This window comes from Ptychodera flava, chromosome 8 (genome assembly GCF_041260155.1).
Source record: "Ptychodera flava strain L36383 chromosome 8, AS_Pfla_20210202, whole genome shotgun sequence".
Taxonomy (NCBI): domain Eukaryota; kingdom Metazoa; phylum Hemichordata; class Enteropneusta; family Ptychoderidae; genus Ptychodera; species Ptychodera flava.
In genome coordinates, this window is record NC_091935.1 from 2,150,001 (window position 1) to 2,169,483 (window position 19,483).

The 19,483-nt window shown below is 37.9% G+C and overlaps 2 protein-coding genes across 6 annotated transcripts in view; one reads left to right on the forward strand and one right to left on the reverse strand.

The window, feature by feature from the left end:
• Positions 1 to 11,794, forward strand: part of LOC139138173 (fibroblast growth factor receptor 2-like) — an 18,659-nt gene extending 6,865 nt beyond the window's left edge. Inside the window, exons 8-22 of the mRNA XM_070706424.1 lie at positions 432 to 609; positions 1,303 to 1,431; positions 1,702 to 1,882; positions 2,210 to 2,328; positions 3,613 to 3,741; positions 4,402 to 4,586; positions 5,218 to 5,371; positions 5,754 to 5,864; positions 6,341 to 6,495; positions 7,080 to 7,202; positions 8,481 to 8,557; positions 8,812 to 8,852; positions 9,433 to 9,532; positions 10,421 to 10,520; positions 10,863 to 11,794. Of these exons, the coding sequence (XP_070562525.1) occupies positions 432 to 609; positions 1,303 to 1,431; positions 1,702 to 1,882; positions 2,210 to 2,328; positions 3,613 to 3,741; positions 4,402 to 4,586; positions 5,218 to 5,371; positions 5,754 to 5,864; positions 6,341 to 6,495; positions 7,080 to 7,202; positions 8,481 to 8,557; positions 8,812 to 8,852; positions 9,433 to 9,532; positions 10,421 to 10,520; positions 10,863 to 10,901 (1,821 nt within the window). The 3' untranslated portion in view covers positions 10,902 to 11,794. The remainder of the gene's footprint in view (positions 1 to 431; positions 610 to 1,302; positions 1,432 to 1,701; positions 1,883 to 2,209; positions 2,329 to 3,612; positions 3,742 to 4,401; positions 4,587 to 5,217; positions 5,372 to 5,753; positions 5,865 to 6,340; positions 6,496 to 7,079; positions 7,203 to 8,480; positions 8,558 to 8,811; positions 8,853 to 9,432; positions 9,533 to 10,420; positions 10,521 to 10,862) is intronic.
• Positions 11,795 to 15,007: 3,213 nt separating this feature from the next.
• Positions 15,008 to 19,483, reverse strand: part of LOC139138174 (vitellogenin-like) — a 44,401-nt gene continuing 39,925 nt past the window's right edge. For 3 of the 5 annotated variants that reach the window (XM_070706426.1, XM_070706425.1, XM_070706429.1), the window contains 4 exons: positions 18,705 to 18,964; positions 17,009 to 17,189; positions 15,859 to 16,133; positions 15,008 to 15,176 (listed from right to left, as the gene is read on the reverse strand). In XM_070706426.1, coding sequence (XP_070562527.1) covers positions 15,021 to 15,176; positions 15,859 to 16,133; positions 17,009 to 17,189; positions 18,705 to 18,964 — 872 coding nt within the window. In that variant the 3' untranslated portion in view covers positions 15,008 to 15,020. Of the gene's footprint in view, positions 15,177 to 15,858; positions 16,134 to 17,008; positions 17,190 to 18,658; positions 18,965 to 19,483 lie in introns of those variants that run through there. The other 2 variants (XR_011553547.1, XM_070706428.1) reach the window with 2 other exon arrangements.

Consider the following 19,483-nt stretch of genomic DNA (forward strand, 5'->3'; position numbering starts at 1 on the left):
AAAGAGGGATTATGATGCAAATTAATGATTGGAGATCGTCTCATGCGCATGTGCTATATACTGGATGCAAGCAAAGTATATACGGGCCATCTGAATAGAGCTTTCTCTGCCAACGCAGGGATGGCGATGCAACGCCAAGGTGTTTACCACTATAATCATAACTGATAATAGACAGCGTAAAAAGTTATGAAACGTGTAGGTGTATCAAACGGAGTCACATGTCCTGCTTTTCTGGCAAGTAAAATGATGGCAAAAGATCTGTGCTTGCGTGCCTGACGACCATTGCACTTTTAATGCTCTGTGCATTTTCAGACTTGGCATGCATGCTTCTCGGGATGACCTCAGTCGGGTTTGTTCAAATTGTGTTGAAATTTTCGTATTTGTAATTTTGAGCGATTTTCTTCCACTTTTGGTCCTTTGCCCCTATTCAGATGGATGACTACTCGGGAGGACCACCATATGACCCGTCATGGAATGACGGCTTCCAAAACGACGTGCTCATTGGAACACTTCGAAACTTTAACACAGCGGTGCCTCAGAAGTGGCTTTGCGACTACTACGTACTGGACATAAAACGCCAGTCACTGACCATTGAACCACAGTTAAAAGGTCAGTGATGCGCATCGGCCAGTGTGCAATCTTTTTCACAGTGTTTTGCATTTCTAGAGATCCCATTGCACTATATCAGAGCATGCAGTATCTGAAATAACTACTACAGGCATCGTCGTGTAGAAGAATCTAATTATAATAGAGACAATCAATTTGCAAATGTTTGCACTTGATTAAAATAAGAACAACGCATTTCTTAAAGTGAAGTCAAGTAAACGTTTAGTTGGAGCTCTCATGTAGTGAAATAATTTGCCAGCATACCTGTGTATAGGACGAATGGCTCAAGGGGCAATTTCTTTAAAGTTGTCATCACTTTTGTTCAAAAAAACCTACACACTTTTTTCTGGCTCTTCCCACTAAAACGTAATGCATTACAATCATAGGAATTGTGCACGATAAGCTTATACAATGTTATTGTCGACAAATAAATTCTGAGAAAAGAATCTAGTTTGCAATAATAACAGCAGACACTACGTGCTCAAACACTGCATCACAAGTTGAAAATTGATCTTTCGGACGTGTCACCGGGATCGAGAAGAATAAGAAACACGAGTTACAAACAAACAAATCCGACTGCTTTTAAACAAACCCTGAACAAATTTGCAGATAACTTTAATAATTCCATGTTCCGTAAGGTAGAAATGAACATATTGGTTCATTCCATCAAAGTATTACTGTTATTTTATCTTTTAGGTTGCCCAGCTGACAAGTATGGTTACTACTGTAACCTGGACTGTGCTTGTCAAAATGGCGCCACTTGCCATGGTTTCAACGGCGCATGTAAATGCTCTCCCGGATGGCAGGGACCCGCTTGTGACATACGTAAGTACGAGTACTTGAAGAAAAAACCATACATGTAATACACATATACACATACATATACGTATATAATGGTGTGTGTGCACAGACAAAAATAGGCAGGCAATATCGGGCAAAGAAAGAAAGAAAGGCATAGATACTTAACTTATATAGATGTACGTAGATGCACAGCTGCAGAAACGCCGACATAACTGCTACCAATCTACCGAGAGACAGACAGACAGAACTCAGGAAAAATACATCTAACGTTCTGTTGTGTATATTGTCTCTCAGCGATGCCGCAAGTGCGAATTGTCGTCAATTCCCCGATCTTGCAACTACCGATGTATTCAGCTACCAACCTTACTTGTCGTAGCTATCACGTGCGCAAACCCTATGCCTACTGGTATCTGAACGGTTCCAGCGTCGATGTTCGCATCAGTAGCAACGTTGTCAACATTCGGAAAGACGACGGGTAAGATAACATTTTATAATGCTACAGACGATCATGTGGAAACCAAATGATAGCTCTCAAGAATGGCAAATGTTGTTTGTTGCTTTCGTAGGAACTTTAATCATCTAAACAAAATATCTACTGCTCCGTGATCGATATCCTGTCGATCAGGCTGTTTCGTCAATGACTACTCCCTCCAAAGACATTTTGCAAACTGATGTAGTGTGGAGTTGATATTTTGCTGAGAGAGAGAGAGAGAGAGAGAGAGAGAGAGAGAGAGAGAGAGAGAGAGAGAGAGAGATAAAATAGCAATGAGCAGTTTCCAATTCTTTGTCTCACCTCTCTCAGTACGAGTACCCTGGTCATCTTGCGTTTGACCTCTGACCTCGTAGGTTCATACCAGTGTATACCTGAGGATGAGTATGGAAAGACATTCGAGTCAAACCTGGTTGAAGTTTGGATTTCAGGTACAGCTACACTTCTTCGTTATGCCACATAGCCGATATTTGCCCGATGCGTTCAGTAGCTTCATACGTAACTCGCGAGAAGTAGCAGAGCGTAGTCTTCAGCCCAAACCACTATAACATCCGTTTTAAAACTAAAAAATTCCAGATTTCTGCACGACGACATTTACTGAAACAATGACATTCATTTCCCGAGAGTTTAGGTCAACGTCACTCATAACATGTTCTCGTTTACGAGCTCGAGTTTCTCGGAACCAGAACCTATTTCGGCATTCAAACTGACAGGATGTGGAGTCTAAAAGAGTAACTGGAAGCTTATCACAGCCTTACCCGTAAGTGAGGCTACCCACAATTATCCATGATCAGTACACAAGGAGACCACTCATTAAAATGAAGCTAATTCAATTTTCTTATTTCCCGCTGTGAGTAATTTGAAGATCAATCCCTTTTCTGCAGAGGAGATAGCAATTTTGTTATTTTGTCAACGTATATTATTGACAGCCGTACACAATATTTTCAAGGAAACTAGGGGAATAAGTTGCATCTTTTTTTGCAAAAGAAAGGGTATCGACTGTTTTTGAGTGTTCATGAAAGAGGAAATTTGCATGTCTGACAGTTGGTATGATAAGACCATCTCAGTACGTTGCCGATAACTTTACCTTGACAGGTGTACAGTTTTTAGCAGCTTCAAACATCGACTTCTTATTTAATTTGCTCCTGAATTTTTAACATAATCAATTATTTTTGAACATATTTTTAACAAATAATCTTGAAATTAAGTTCTAAGTTTCAAATTGTTCGGAAATTGATAAAATTGAATGGGCCTTTAGCAAAAGATGTTTGAGTACACAAATCGAGAGGAATTGTGGGTAGCCTCACTTACTGTGCTATCATTGAATACACGCAGTGACCGGTATACTGAAAGATGTTGGTCTTATGACTTTCTACCTGACAGGCAAGAGGAATTCTGTTTACGAGTCAACGTAACCAGACTTAAATCATAATTGAAGGTCGACCAGAGGTGAAGTTAGGCCTACATTTTTGACTAGGCATGAAATTACCATTTTTGCAATTTTGCAATTTTCTTTCGGTATATGTTGAAACCAAGCATTTTTGTTTAGCATTACCTTGATACCTTACAGAAATGTTCAGTTTTTCACGGTGAATGGTAGGTTTTCGGTAACGTCAACAATTATTCATGCTTCGGGATCATCTTCGGAGCCTGCATACCATGAGTCGGTACAGAGTTGACATGAAAGCAACACACATTTATCTCCTTCCATGCAGGGTGCGTCAAAGGACATTGGGGAGACACCTGCGAACGTACCTGTGATTGCGAGCATGCAAGGTCATGTGACCAGCACGTGGGTTGTGTCTGCATGACAGGTTGGAAAGGGGTTCACTGTGACGTCAAAGGTACGGTCGAGGTTCTCATAGAAAGTTATCGAAGGACACCTCTGTACTATAAATGAATCACCCTGTGATAATTATGATTGAAATAAATGTGAAGCACCAATCGATGGGCTAACCGCGTAAACATGGTAATGCTGGGTGGAAAATTTACTTACAAAAATTCGAACAGCCTTTTATTTATGAGTCTACGAGTCCACGTAAGGTGCGAGCTCATCCTTGACGATTCATTTGCACAGCAGAGAAAGCTAACATTGAACAACTAAGCGAAAGTTAAAACTGTCATAAAAATAGAATGGAGAAATTGCGTGGAAAGATCCATAATCGGGGGGACATGTTTCTGATTATGCAGCATCGAGGCTTTTTGAAAAGGGATTTCAAAACCAAAGTCCACGATCGAAGTTCCATTTTCAATCAACTTCAGCGAAATTTGTCAAAGCAGACCATTTGAAAAAGTCACGGGCTTGCCTATTGCATACATGGGTATTGATAAACGACTATTCTTTGATCGCTAATATTTATTACTTTTTTGTATTTGTTGGTTTATTTATTCATCAATTTTTATTCGTTTGTTGGCGTTGCTCTGAACTTTTGGCGTTTATTTTGTATTGTTTCGTATTTGTTCACAAAATTTACAACACTTGTCTTCGTAAATTGCATATACAGAAGAACAAAAAGCGGGTAATAAGGAAGACACGCTGAGCATCGTGGGAAGCACCCTTGCCATGGTCGTGTTGATGTGTCTGATTGTAACAGTCATTTACATACGACGTCGAAGGAAACCTTACACACAGCTGATAGTACAATCTAGGAATAACACAGAACACTACGATGCAGCGAATATGATGATGGTGAGTAAATTATGATGAGGGATTCCCTCTGACAAGACAGGCAAATCAGTTTTCGTCGTCGAACATTCCGAGAGAGGGGAAAAGGGGTTTCAAACTCTGATTGAATACAAGGTCAACATTCAATTCTTTACAATTATGAAATCGAAGTGAATTTATCCGAGTTCGAAAAAAATGTTAAAGACGGTTCACAGATATATATATATTTGTTAATTTCGTTTAATTCAAATCGCAAATATAGCTTTGATGTGTTGTAAGGTTATTTATTGAAATAATTCACTTACTGACTCTGAAGTTCCTCAGTTTCAAAAGTGAATACTTTACGTCAAGTAAGTTTCGATTTCTATGCATATACATACGTACATGTGTTTGTGAGTACGCTTTACAAAGATTGCGGACGGCAAAACTTTACCAGTGAAACTATATTACTCCGACTTTTACTATTGTCATATACTTGTCAGAAAACGTGACAGCCTATGCAAAATACGAAGCTATTATTGTAATTTTGATAAATTGGAATAAGTTTGTAACGTACTGTGACGGCATATTTCATGATCTCAGTCGGAATCAATGATATGACATGATTTTCAAATCTATGACGGCAACCCCGATTAACAATGTTCAAACTTTGCAGGAAAGTGTACGAGAATCTGGCATAAGAATGATATCGGAAGACTGCCTGAAACCCAAGGAACTGATTGGTTTTGGTGATATCGCCATGGTGTTTAAAGCAGAACTCGTCAATGAGAACGGAACCACCATAGTGGCTGCCAAGGGATTGCACCCAGGTGATAAGTTGTACTATTACGGTGAAAACAGTGTTTGGACCACTTTTTAAAAACAAAATCTCGCGAGCCTGATATGCAATGTACCGGGTGGCTGGAAATCACGTGAAAGAAGTCTGGCCTTTTTTTTTTATAGGCGACAGTTTTTAGTTCAGAATTCTAACTTTTGAGCCATTTTTGAATAGGTGACAGTTTATCGTTCACGTTTGAGCCATTCATTCATCGGTCAGCAAGACATTTTGCTCATCGACAAATCAGCGTAACAGGATCTCGTAAAATCTCGTGCGCACAGCCCGATATTCAGTTGTCAGAACTTGAATAAAGCCCCCTATACCGCGCGTTAAATTTCTCACTTAATTTCCGACAATTATCGGTGCTTTTTCAGATCATGAATCATACAACAATAACAGGAATATTTGCCACGAAATAGAGATCCTTGGTTTACTGGGTAACCATGACAACATCGTCAACCTGATCGGAGTGGTCGTGGGCCAAGGTCAGTTCAGTGAGATTCTGCAATAATTTGGTTTTAAGGATGTTACTCAACTGGTAACATTAGTTGATTTGCACTGTGTGTGGTAGACTTGCACAATGCGCTTATAAACGTCAAAGAGTGAAAGAAAAATAACACTATTGGAACTAATTTGGGATAATTGGATGGTGAAGTAATGTCTCTTTAATCTGCAAATGTAAGCTCATCTGCTTTTCTTTTTAAGTCACACACTTGTTCTTTTTATGAGTAATTTGTGACATTGCAACATTCAGCTGTAGGACACCTCACTCTTTTGAGAAATTTGAAAATATGAAGCTCTTGTAATTATCGTGTTCGTATCATATAGTTAATGGTAGAGTTTCATGCGTACACAGTTAGCATCAAAGAGTAGTATGCTATCTGCCTGAGACTAAGCTAGGAAGGCATCGAAATTCTCTGCTGAAAAATGTCCCGACGTTTTGAAGTTCCTTACCTTTCAGACGCGAGGTTTCTAGTAGAAGAATTGATGTCGGAAAATGTGCTCGGGTTTATGAACCGCCATCGACACCATAACATGGACAAGAACACAGATTTGATGTTGGTACAGTTTGGTAAACAGATTGCAGATGCCATGAATCACCTCGAAAACAAAAAGGTTCGTGTCACTGAACAATTTCAAGCTTTACCTTCTCATTAACAGATAATAATCACGTTTTCTTTGTTGTCATAATGTAGACGTTAGTGTCTTTTATTTTAAACATATGATTGGAAACGCCAAAAGTATTATAAGTTGACCTTTGAAAAGATTCGACTCTGAAAAAAATATTCACCGACCTCGTCACGAAACGAATTCAAGGCTTCAAACTAAGATTAAGATATGTCTTCCGGCTCTGAAGAGGGGGTAAAGTGTTATCATGCCAAAGAATACTATTTGATTTGATTATTTAAATGTTCTATTGCTTTAAACGGTTTAGTGGTCATTTTCATGACCCAGACTTGACCTTGGATCCTGGCATTTTGTAGAACGTCTATAATTAGTTTGCTGCTTGAAATTGCAACTATTGCTGGGAAGGAATTTCAAGTTCAGTGTTGAATCAAGTATCTACCTTTGACCGCTACGAAGTGTTCAATAAAACTGTCGGATACATACAATATACAAACGACTTAGAAGATGTGTAGGTGGAAGGTCGTGTAGGGGTCATGATGACAACGACCAATCATTCTGTTTTATTCTTTTAGGTCGTGCATCGTGATATCGCAGCGAGAAATGTGTTGATATCGGCAAACAGTGTGGCTAAACTCGGTGACTTCGGTCTGTCCCGTAATGTCTACTGCAGAGAAGTGTATGTACGTTTGCCAGGGGTAAGGAAAAAATTTAAACCATTGGCATCAATTTTCTCAATTATATAAAAGAGCGATATTAGTTGCAAATGAAATGCCAGTTGTTTTGGTTGCTGAAACTCTTAAAGTTCAGTCGATGGTCTTTCTTGTTTCAAAAAGTAGTACAGTAGCCTGCCGAGGGGGCTGCCCTTGGAATTTTCCACACTCAAAATTAAAGGCCCATGAGCTCCTACCCTGCAAAATTTGTCCAACCTCATGGTACCTCCAACTTCCTCAGATATTCATTGCAATCTACAAATTGAACGATATAGTCATTAACTGTGCCTCAAAAACATTTGATTGTGGCAGAATAGTCAAGAAATGGAACATATTTTTGTTCTGTTTAAATTTCCTGCCATTTTCAAAATCTTGCCATATTAGGTGAAAAACGGAGAATTTTTTGTCAAAGTGGAGTGAATCCTTTTCCCATCCTTTCAGTCGGTTGCACCATGTTGTATTTGTAAAGATTCAAATGTGTAAATGCACCATTTACGCTGTTTATAACGTAGTTGCATGGAGGCGGCCATATTTGGAAGGGGCACCCGTTTATTATTTGTCTTACCAAAACCTCCCCATGCAGTCCCACTCAGTGGATAATTATACTTGAGTATACATCTCTGAGTAAGAACATTTCTGTGAACTAATTTTAATCTAAATCTAAAATCATAATAATAATAATAATCATAAAATAATAATGTCAAAAGTTGCAACTTATGTGCCTTTAAACTTTATGTAAATTACTCAAATTATTGCTAAGATTGGTTCTGCGCGCTTTCTCCCTCCCCCCGGCAATTTGGCCAGGCCTTGGCCCTAAAAAGTGTCACCAGAGCAGTTGAAAACGTCTATCATGGTCAATATCAAGGTGATCCAGTACTGATCAGACATTATGGTTATTGATATAGACATCGTAGCCGCCGCCGCCAACACCATCATCATCATCATCATACAGCATACATAAAAGTCCTGGTCAGATCATCGCCAATCAGTTGTCTTCGACAATTTTCTTTAACTGCAGTTCACTCATGTTGATACTTATAAATACGTGTATCATGTGCAGTAGCAAAATATTGCCAAACGTGATATTGAACACATCAATAGATTAGAACGGTTGAAGCCGTAGAAACATGTAGAGTTGTAAAAATAAATGAGACTCCACAAAGATAGGACTAATTTTCTAAGGCACCATGTACAATGGTGTATGAACACAATATGATGTGAGTAACTTTAGCAGGCATTGCTTGATTCTCACATCATCTACAGAGAGAAGACAGAGTCCCAGCCCGCTGGATGGCTTTAGAATCTCTGACGGATGGTATCTATACGTTCAAGACCGACATGTACGTATCCATAGATATCCCCCCTCCCCACCCAGTTATTTCTCTGTGGGCTTAGAACTAAAAGTACACTGGAACTACTGATGCGATTGACAGCCACTTTTTGTGTTTCAGATCAATGCACGATTTTACATAGAACGCAAATTCATTGGAAAAGTCGTTATGGTGATTTTGACTGGCAAAATCAATCTGGTCAAGTTTATTGTTGTTGATTTGACTTATGCATCACTGATAATGTATCGACACTTTCATTTCAGATGGTCGTTCGGTATACTGCTTTGGGAATTATCAACATTAGGTATTTATGATAATTATTATGTCAGATTCATTTCTATAAGATTGGCTACTGATAAAATATTTGTCTCAACGAAGGATGAGATTTTTGCGATGGGCCTGAAACCGTTATGATGGCGCACCACAATAATATTGAATCAAGCGATTGCGTGTTTGATTAGTGGTGGCCATAGAAATGGAAATCATTGATTGGCTGCTGTAGGTCTCTAGGACACGTGATCTCATTGCTTTGAAAGCATAACCCCTTCAGGCCTGAGAGGGCTGTATGAGAGATGGCAGTTTACAAACGCTGTTCACTGTATGTGGTTGGCAACCACGTGATAGATATCGACCTTAAAATGTTAAAATGTAATAATCCCTTAACTTCCCACGCCAATATCATAATTCATATTTTAATACAGAGATTCTGCTTGCAGGCTGTTTCATGTCGTTCGGGGAGTAAACGTAGAAGCTCCTGCCGGCAAACATAAAACTTTAAGCTGAAAACATGTGGTTAATCACAGTCCGGACTGTGGGTTAATGTTACAAATACAAATCTATGGTTTCCTTTGCTTTATTTTCCCGACACTTTTTGTCGTTTGTAGGTGGTTTTCCTTATTCTGAACTCGGCAGTTCTGAACATCTGATCCGATCACTGCGTGGAGGATATCGCATGCCACCACCTTTGAAAGTATCCGATCACATGTAAGATTATTTTATTTGTTTGTACACACAAACATAATTTCTCAACACTGGTCGTTTTGTTTCTTAAGATCTTGAAGTTTCTGTCAAAGTTGCTAGTAAAGGTGATATGCTTCCTTGGAAACATAGTGAAGTAAGGCTGTAGCAGACAAATTGTAAAAATATAGTAGCCTATGACTGTCCACAGTTTCTTCTACCGACTTAGTCGTACAGGACCAAGACGATTACTTAGATAATTTGCTGTCGGTGCATGGCTGCTGCTCGGTAGTACCTGTTGGACTCGTGTATTGCCCAGGGGCAGGCTGGCACTTACTCTGATTTTCACAAACTAAGAGAACAAACTACTAGACTTGCCACCATGTATGTTGGCAAATAAACACCAAAATAGGAAATTGAAGCAACATACTACATGTATGACAGACTGTGCAGATTGTAAGTGCGATGGTTTTGCCAACCAATGACTGCATAGTGTATACGCCCGAGAAAAGTCAAGCGGCTACGGCAAGTCTATCATTAAACTACGTCAAAATGACACAAGCAGTTGTCGACAGTCTGAGCAAAGAGGAAACACATGAACGATAATAACACATGCTCTAAATGATTGGCCCTATTTTGGAGTTATCTTGGTGACTGCCAGAGGCTGATGTAAGTCCGATATTTATTATCAGCACATAACAATCTCGCTGTTCAATGCAGATTTCTTGTTGAAAATGCAAGTCATCAAGTTAAAACCCTAGACATCGGAACACTGTTTATGTTCAATGTCGAAACTAAGGCTTCACAGTCGCTCCGTACCTGTACCGAAGTGTGAGGGCGTTTTTCGAGATACCGATATTCTTCGTCGGGATGCACAAGTTTACTCGATTCAGATCTGCAAGTTTGTGTTTTCAGGTATACTTTGATGTTGAGCTGCTGGGATCGCTGCCCACGCCGAAGACCAGACGCCAGAAAGCTCGGTAGAACCTTGGAATCTTTCTACGATCAGCGAAAGGTTTGTTTTCATGCTTCTCTTAACTCCTTCAGCAAGTTGCTTTTCAAGTAAACATAACAAAACACCTGCTCAGAGACAGTACATCTCTATCGTGCTTCACGGTAAGGACCGAATTGTTTTCAATAGTCTATAAAAGTACATTTATGCACTACATCGCTTAAAAAAAATGATCAAATTTACGATTGTGATGTTATTCGTTCGATGTAGGCAACTGCCGATTGGTTCATGTGAACTTCATTCCAACATGGAGCCAAGAAAGGAATGATTCCAATAAACATCGAATTGGGTTTAATTTTCGTCATTCACGCTAAATATTGGTGAACTGTCTCCACCTCATTACAGGGTTTCTTTCGCGATGGCAGAGATGTACAAGAGGTGTAGAATGTGATGGCGACCCGGACTGGTATTATGGCACACTGTATAATGCAGCCACTTCTACGATGTGCAAAATAAATACTACAAGGGGACACCATATTACTGTACAGCCATGCATTCAAGAAATCCAGGAGTACAATTTTGATCACACTGTATACATAATTGTTACACTTCTAGAGGATAGCTGATGCTTTTACTTAGCGCATCTTGGTCATTATCTGTATCCTAGGAATGCTGTAGTTAGTAAATAAATCTACTTTCCTGTAAGCATTTTAGCTTTTTCGATGAAGTATTAAAAGAACTGATAATTGCCGCTAGCTCAACAAACCTGAACGAAAGTGATATACCGTGAAAGAAGTGTTTTTTGATGAGAATATGATTTCTGATTCTGTAGTTTGTAATCATAATCTCAGCAAATTCCTGTCTAATATTTGAGATTTTTTATACAAGATCGGTTATTGTCCTAATGATGTAGGGTTGCGTTTTTACTGAACGCGAATGGAATAATGTAGATTATCAAATATATAACCTTAGTCATTACTTCAAAGTTTTTACCAAATGTGACTATTAATGGACAAATACCTTCCAAGACTCGTGTACTAAAAAACAGCGCCCTCTGTGTTGGACTGTTCAAAGAAGACAGCTGGATGACATGCATGATCTCTATTTCAGATATTGTTATGATATACTATAACTATAATAGTTATTCCAAATCAAACATATATTGAATCAGAAAGAGGTGGTTGTTTTACTTATTTACAGTAGTTCATATTATTTTCTTCTGGTTGGTTAGTGTCTCAACCAATTTTTTGAGTAGTAGGATAAGTGATTCACACACAAAATAAAATAGTGAAAAAAACAACCAATCAGATATGAATAAAGTGTACTTTTCCAGTCTAGTTTGACTTTCTTCTCAACACTCTTCTCAATGTTTGATGACATTTTAGTTCGGGACACTCTTCAAAGTTACAGAAGTCTGCTGTGTAGAGATCATGATAAACATAAATTACACAAAGCTAGTTGTCAAAACAGCTTCTGGCTACACTTTACATGTAAGGGCTTGCACTCCACAGCCATTCAAACAGTTCCTGGTTGGAAGATGGAGACATTTATATAATCAAACTGTCATAGTATCCCTTGCTACATAGGTGTAAATGTAGCCCCTCCCTAGCACAGAAACTGAAGCCAGGTCAATGAGAGCACATCAGATTCCCCAACCATGTGATATGCAACCCTACTCCCCCCGGGAGGTTCATTGCAAGTCTGTATCTCCCACCTTATATACAGCAAAAACCAGTATTACACAGTGGTGTTTCAACTGCAACTTTACATGTATTGAGCATTTATTAGGCAAGTAAAATTGATTGATTGAAAATTTAGTATCAAGGTTAAGGTTATGTTAACTTACTATCATTTTGACATTTTATGAAAGCATACTGTGAAGTAGATGAGTGACTGCATGGAACAAGCTTTTTGGATGATTGCTCCACCACGGTGACTCTTGCCCAACAGCTGTGGCTCCACTAATTCATCTATGAAGTTTGGTGTCCCACAAGGTTCAGTGTTAGGACCAATCCTCTTTACCTTGTACACGGCTCCACAAGAAGATGTAATTATTGCTCACGATCTTGATTATATGATGTATGCGGATGATACGCAAATCTATGTTGTCTGTAAGAATCCAAATGACGTGAAAGTCAATGCTGAGACATGTGTCGACGAAATTCGCGGATGGATGAAATGTAACAGACAGAGGTCGTCCACTTCTCATCGCGCCTTAAATCAGATACTATACCACTGACCAGCCTGAGAGTAGGTGAAATCAACATCATTCCTGTCTCCGTTCGGAATTTAGGTGTTTCTCTCACCAGTAAGGCCAAAGTAATTAAATTCTTTGTTTTGCGTCCACTCTAAATGGGAAAAGGTACGCGTCTAAGCGGCTGAAAAAAACACACAAGAAAATTAACACAATGTAATTTGATTGCAGCAAATACAAATTGTAACAAAATTTTAGTTCAGAAAAGCTAAGCGGGTATGTCCTAAAATTTCCTATTCAAATACACTGTGTGTGTTTTTCATGAAAACCTTAAAAACCTAGGCGGGTAGGGACGCAAAACAAAGAATTTAATTACTTTGGCCTAATGGCTCCATGTCAAATCATATAAGTCAGATCTGCAGGAATGGTTATTTTTCATTATCTAGGATTAGCAAGATACGTAATTTACTGGATAAAGCAACCACAGAGAAATTAATCCACGCGTTTGTTACTTCCCGATTGGACTATTGTAATAGTCTCCTTTATGGTGTCCACAAAGATCAACTTGCACGTCTTCAATTAGTCCAAAACGCTGCAGCTCGCCTCGTTAGCCGTACACGTAGATTTTGTCACATCACTCCAGTTTTAACTGATCTGCATTGGCTTCCAATAGAGGCTCGCATTATATTTAAAGTTTTGCTACTTACCTTTAAAGTTGTTCATGGAATCGCACCACTTTACTTGAAAGAACTGACCGAAATGTATGTCCCATCCAGAGACCTGCGATCATCGAACTCCGTACGGTTAGTGCCACCACGAGGGAAGTTTAATAAAGCGTACGGTCAAAGAGCCTTTTCTGTGTGTGCACCTATTTATGGAATTCTTTGCCGTTGAAATTCGTACTGCTCAAACTATTGACTGTCTAAACGTGGTTTAAAGACACATCTTTTTACTAAGTACTAGTCATAGGTCCCATTTATGTTTTTACAGGGACTACTCATTTCTATATTTTATTCTATTGGACTCGGTTTTACTGGACACTATATTTTATCTCATTTTCTAATTTTTAATTCATCATTTCACATTTTAAGTCAATTCTGAGTTGTTTTACTATCTGATAACTTTGTCTATTTTTTGTCCTTTATGGTATGTACAATGCACTGAGACGTATGTGTAGTGCGTTTGTTAAGAATTAATAATAATAATAATAATAAATAATAATGATTTTGTACCTGTATTTCTCATTATGGGTGCAGACATGTGAAAATGACTGCTGAGTATAAACAGCGCTCCCATCGGCTTTCTTATTGACCCTTTGTTTTTAGTTTTCATTTGGTGTACCACACATCATACTTCATAACACTTCTTATACTTTTGGATATCATTTAAAGGTTTACCATGTCTGATATGAACTGACAATGCTGCAATGATCTAAAGGTATTACTAATTATGAATGCAGTTTCAAACCAAGAAAGCAGAAAGTAAAGCATATTTATACAGAAGATATAACTATAGTATGCAAATGCACAATAAGGCCATCATCAGAATAAGTGATAAGCCAGAAAAGTGCAAGTTTTATAGAGCAGTTCCATTTGTATACTTTGAAAATTCTTTACATCAAGATATTTCACTAATTAAGGGTAACACGCACCTTGAAACAGAAAGTTTTCAACTTTTGATCAAATTTTCCTAAAAGAAAGTAAACAATTCTGTTTTTTTATTAACCATGAATAATTTTTGCATGGGGTCACCGTGCAAAATTTCAGAACAGAAAGAAACAAATTCTATAACATTCACATTTGAAATTCATTTACTCTACGGGTTTCAAAATGATTCAACACAAGAAACAGACCAGAAAAGTCTTGTAGAAATTTAAATGTCTGAGACCTCTGTCCCTGAGGTGTATTCTACCTTGAAAACACACACAGAGTGGTTGCAGAGTGGTTGCAGAGTGGTTGCAGAGTGGTTGCAGAGTGGTTGCCTATAGAGATGATGATATATGGACACTAACAATACTATCTTGGGAATGTGACTCTGACTGAACACAGCCAAAATTGGACTTTTCCTACATTTTGAAAATTCTCTTGCTTACAGTAAACATAAATTACAATGTTTTTTGAATCATTGAATGGATGGCCATGGAACATATCTAGATCTGCTTTTATGAAGAAAATATGTAACAAAATTGCAAACATGCTAAATGCTACGCTGTATTTTCAATTTTTAATAATACATGGTGAAAAGACAATATGTTTCACAATACATTTTTACTGATAACTTGAAAAAAAAAAAACGTGGCAAGAAAGTGGTTGAAAAATAGAAAATAAAATGCCTTCTCAGCATTCTTTTCTCTTTAAATAATATCCATGTCAATATTCACCAGACTTTGAAGTACAGTATGGCTCACAAATGCATTCATGGGGCACAGCCACTTCTTTCTCCATATCAACTCTGTTTGATATAAAATCAAACCTGTCAAGGCTGACAGTCTCTCTGTCCTTGAAGTGGTGGCATTGGAAACCAATCTTTAAGAGAGTATTAAAGAGAACATGACAAGCTCATTGTACCTTGAATAATTGCCGAAAGTTTGTTGAACTTTGATAACGCCATGTGGTGATGGTCGAGATATTTCAAGTAGCAAAAATTTGGCAAAAAAAATGTCAATACCCTGCAATATATGCATGCCATTTGTATTTTGGCAGCAGTGTGTATCTATAGAATGTACTGTGTATGATTCATGATAATCATCATTAATGTGTCATTCGTTACAGAATTTGTGCTTCATAGTACTAAGCTTTCAACTCTACATCATAGTGTATGAGTCCACACATCCCATTGAAGACAATAGGGATATACCAAGGACTTACTGTGTAGGAATTACATTATGCATGTTGTTGCATTCTTTTGTTGTTATGGACTCTTAGAAGAAGCTGCTTTGTAGAGGCAGTTTATGACCTCAAATTTACAAAAAAAAAGAAGTGGTAAACTAATTTTTTAATATTCACAGTTGAGACTAATAAGATAATTTCAATTATTACATGAGTCAATAGTTTAATAATCTTTTTCACAAAACTGTTTGCAAAAAAGTAGGACACACACATGTATGACACACTTTGAAGGGTAGATATTTTGTCATGTGTCTGAAAGGTAAATATATATACAGGATGTGTGACAGAAATATTGGTCTTGAGGTTCAAGTGTACTTACCTTTGTGAGTGTGGTTTCAGTGAGAGGTTTTGGTCTACAACCGGACACACACATAAATAAAGGATCAAGACTGACACAGGACATCAACTTCCCATCAATCAATTCGATTTCTTCAATCTGATGCGCCTTGATTTTCTTGAGTTTGCAGTTTTCATCTTGGCAGTCAGTTCCTTCAATTAACCAACTGAGTGCAAGCAGGCTCTTGTCAGAGACAGATCTCCCTTGCCAAGTCTTCAATTCCTCAAAGATTTCTCCATTGTAATCACCGCACATACCTGACAAGAGAAGAATTTTGATCTTTTCAACTTTTCAATTCTATGAAAATCACGCATATTTTTATGTTTTTATGAACACCACCCTAGAATCAGATTGGAGGAATTTTGTACAATGTAAATTCAAGTCAAGTAGCTCACAGTAAGTCATTCGACAACTGTAACCCAAAGGCCCGTACCAAACTTTTCTGCAACAATGAACAAAGTTACACTCTCTGAAAACTATGTTCAGTTGGTCTAAATAATGTCTAAAGCTTTCAGAAGCTGTTATTAGCAATTTGAAATCTTTTAGTTTAAAACCAGTGTATCTTGAGGCTTCATTGCTGCTAAAGTCACCAAAAACTTGACAATGAGATACATACATAACTTACTTAATGTCTCATCTTTGCTATGTATGTTGTTAATAAATATACAAAGACTGCTTCAAGATTGTGTCTTAACTACAGGTAGCTTTCTACTAGGCAAGTTAGATAAAGTAGGTATGGTGCACACATTGTGTCTGTCTATGACTGTGTGAATGGCTATCCTTATATGAATTCAATCAGCAAATTCTGCTGAGAAGATAAGTATATGCAGGAATTTACATGAGTGTAGGATAATCATACATATTTGATTCACAAATATTTTTTTCATGACATTGGTATTTGTTATTCTTCATTATGAGTATATCTGTCACTAGAGGGCGACAAACTTGCATAAATTTTGAAACAAAGAACATGATCAATCTAAATCAGTGACTAGCTGAGGTCTCTATGCGCTCTACATGACATTTTTATCCAATTTTTGCCGGAAATTTGCAGATTCCATATTCACTTCTCTGCAAAACAAAGGTCATCATCAAAGGCATACAGACAACAACAGTTAATTAACAACTGTACCGCAGATCTTGTTGTAATACCATCCACTGACTTGAGCATGAACATGATCTTGGCTGTAGAAGACATCTAGACCAATATCTGTATAAAGACTAACTTCTCTGTCGCTGCCCATGAATTTACCAAGATTCCGAACAGTGACTGTGCTCTTGTTGGCATGGAGATCCAAAATAACACCATTCAGCTGCAATTTGAACATAAAAGAAATGTATACTGTACAAATCAGTGTTTTGAACAAATTTTGTAAGTCTGTCCATGCTAAACTGGTTTCTTAGTGATGCATTGGTCTTAAACAAATTATGTTATAGGTGGTCTTCAAAATATATTACCTGCAAGACAAATTATATTTTTAAAAACATGCATACCCATAATGCATTGCTATGAAGCTAGTCAAAACAATAACAAAGCAAAGTAAATGGAATGTATCGCGAAGACTTCTGACTGAAACAAGAAATTTTGTCAGTCTAAGCCAGAGGAAAAAAAATCTTGTTCATCGGATTTTTTGGACCTAGTTCCAGAAGCGGTGAGCGAAAATTTTTTTTTTAATTTTTTTTAGGCCGAAGGTAAACGCGGTTCTCTGGCATTTTTGCACAGATGCAGAAAAGGCAAGATAATTGTTTCCCTTTTTACCAGAAATATCTCAGACAAGAAACACTGATACTGGTAACCGAATTCAAGACTATATTTCCCAACAATAACATAGGCCATTACATTCACAGTTAGTGTTTGCACAACATATTCTGAATATTTCAACATTCTCTCAGAATAAAACTGAAATGTACAGCAAATCACTGAAATCCAACAATTCAGTATTGTCCTTTAATATTGTCCTGGTGGGACCTAGCATCTGAGTTTTTTCATTTTACTTTGGCCCCATGTTTTGACCTCTTTACCACTGTCTGCACTGTCTCTACACAGTTTACATAATGGTCTAACAACACTGTACTGTGATCGGAGTGAAGTTATATAGTCATCATTCAGATCGTACTTTAACATCGACGCAACCATGTGTTTTTTCATTGCCGTAATTTTTTATACTTTCGATGCAATTTTCATTCAATCGGATGCACCGTCCATCTGCTGTCACGATCTTGTTGAACAAATCGCCGAACGTAATATCAGGACAAACACTGAATAGCGTCTTTAGAAGTAACTGTTGGCCATCACGTCCAATGTTCAGTGAATGTTGGCGATCAAATTAATACTCATGATGTGACATGTACAAACCTAACCAAATTGACCCACTTTGCGTCGTGATTCGCCAAATTCAGACGTCACAACAACGTGTTGGCGGTCAACTAAGTCCGTACAAACACGTAGGAAGTCTCATTAAAAATCCCGTGCCCGCGAAAACCCGACAAAGTGTAGGGCGCCACCAGCGGCAGTACTAAACATATTTGTAATGCGGAAGTAAGAATTTGCCGCGATCAAAAAAAAAAAAATTCCAAATATGCCAAAGTAGAAGTGGCGATTCCGATGAACAATTTATTTTTTCTTCCTGGCCTAATGGAGTCTTTTGCTTTCTCTCAAATTAGGTAGCTTTATTGTGAATACAACAAACAACTGGAAAATGGACTACTCACTACACCTCCCATGATTGCATCGATGTACATAATGTATGAATCATTGTGTTACCAATTCGGAAATGGTTACCCATTCATGCAGACATCAGAATATTCATGCACGGAATAAAGATAACCTTGACTTCCAGGGTATCCCAAGCTGTGGTGTACATCTCTATTTTGTACTCCTCCACATAGGCAATGACCTTGACCCTTCTCTCGGGACCTCCCAAGGTCTGTGGTAAAATTACGGCATTGTTTTGCAGCAGGACGATGAAACGTTCTTTCGGGGAGCAATCTTTTAGCAGGACGTGTGGACAGGTGCCAGGCATCTCGTATTTAAATGTGACATCATCAAAAGTCTTGAATATGTTTGTGTTGTACACCATGCATGTTGCTATGAGAACAGAAATAGAAAGAAAAATCATTTCTTGAAATTTTCAAAGTCATCATTTTTATTTGACATTTAATTCAGTCCATTGCAGTTATGTCGTTTCAGCTGAAAAAAATCACAATGCGCACACAACAGTCCTTCATAACTCCGGAATAAAACAGACATGCAGTGTTCTCCAGACTCTGTATGCCTCAGAGATCACGAGATGGTGGCACAAACAAACCCACATACACAAACATGTATCGAAAATACACATAATCTGTGCATGAGGGCTTTTTGTACTGTTGTTCATTCAAAATCTTTGTTAAGGTAGTATGTGCATCGAAAATAAAACACTTAAACTTTTGCTCAAACTTTCAAGTATTGATCCAACCATTCTCTTTCAAAATCAAGAATAAAATTTAAGGGTCACCGTGCAAATTTAGGTACTGGAAAAACAAATTACGCAATATTTACTGATATTTGAAATTCAAAATGGCTGCCATCCCTGTTATCTCCATTGGGGAAAATAAAATTCCTGAT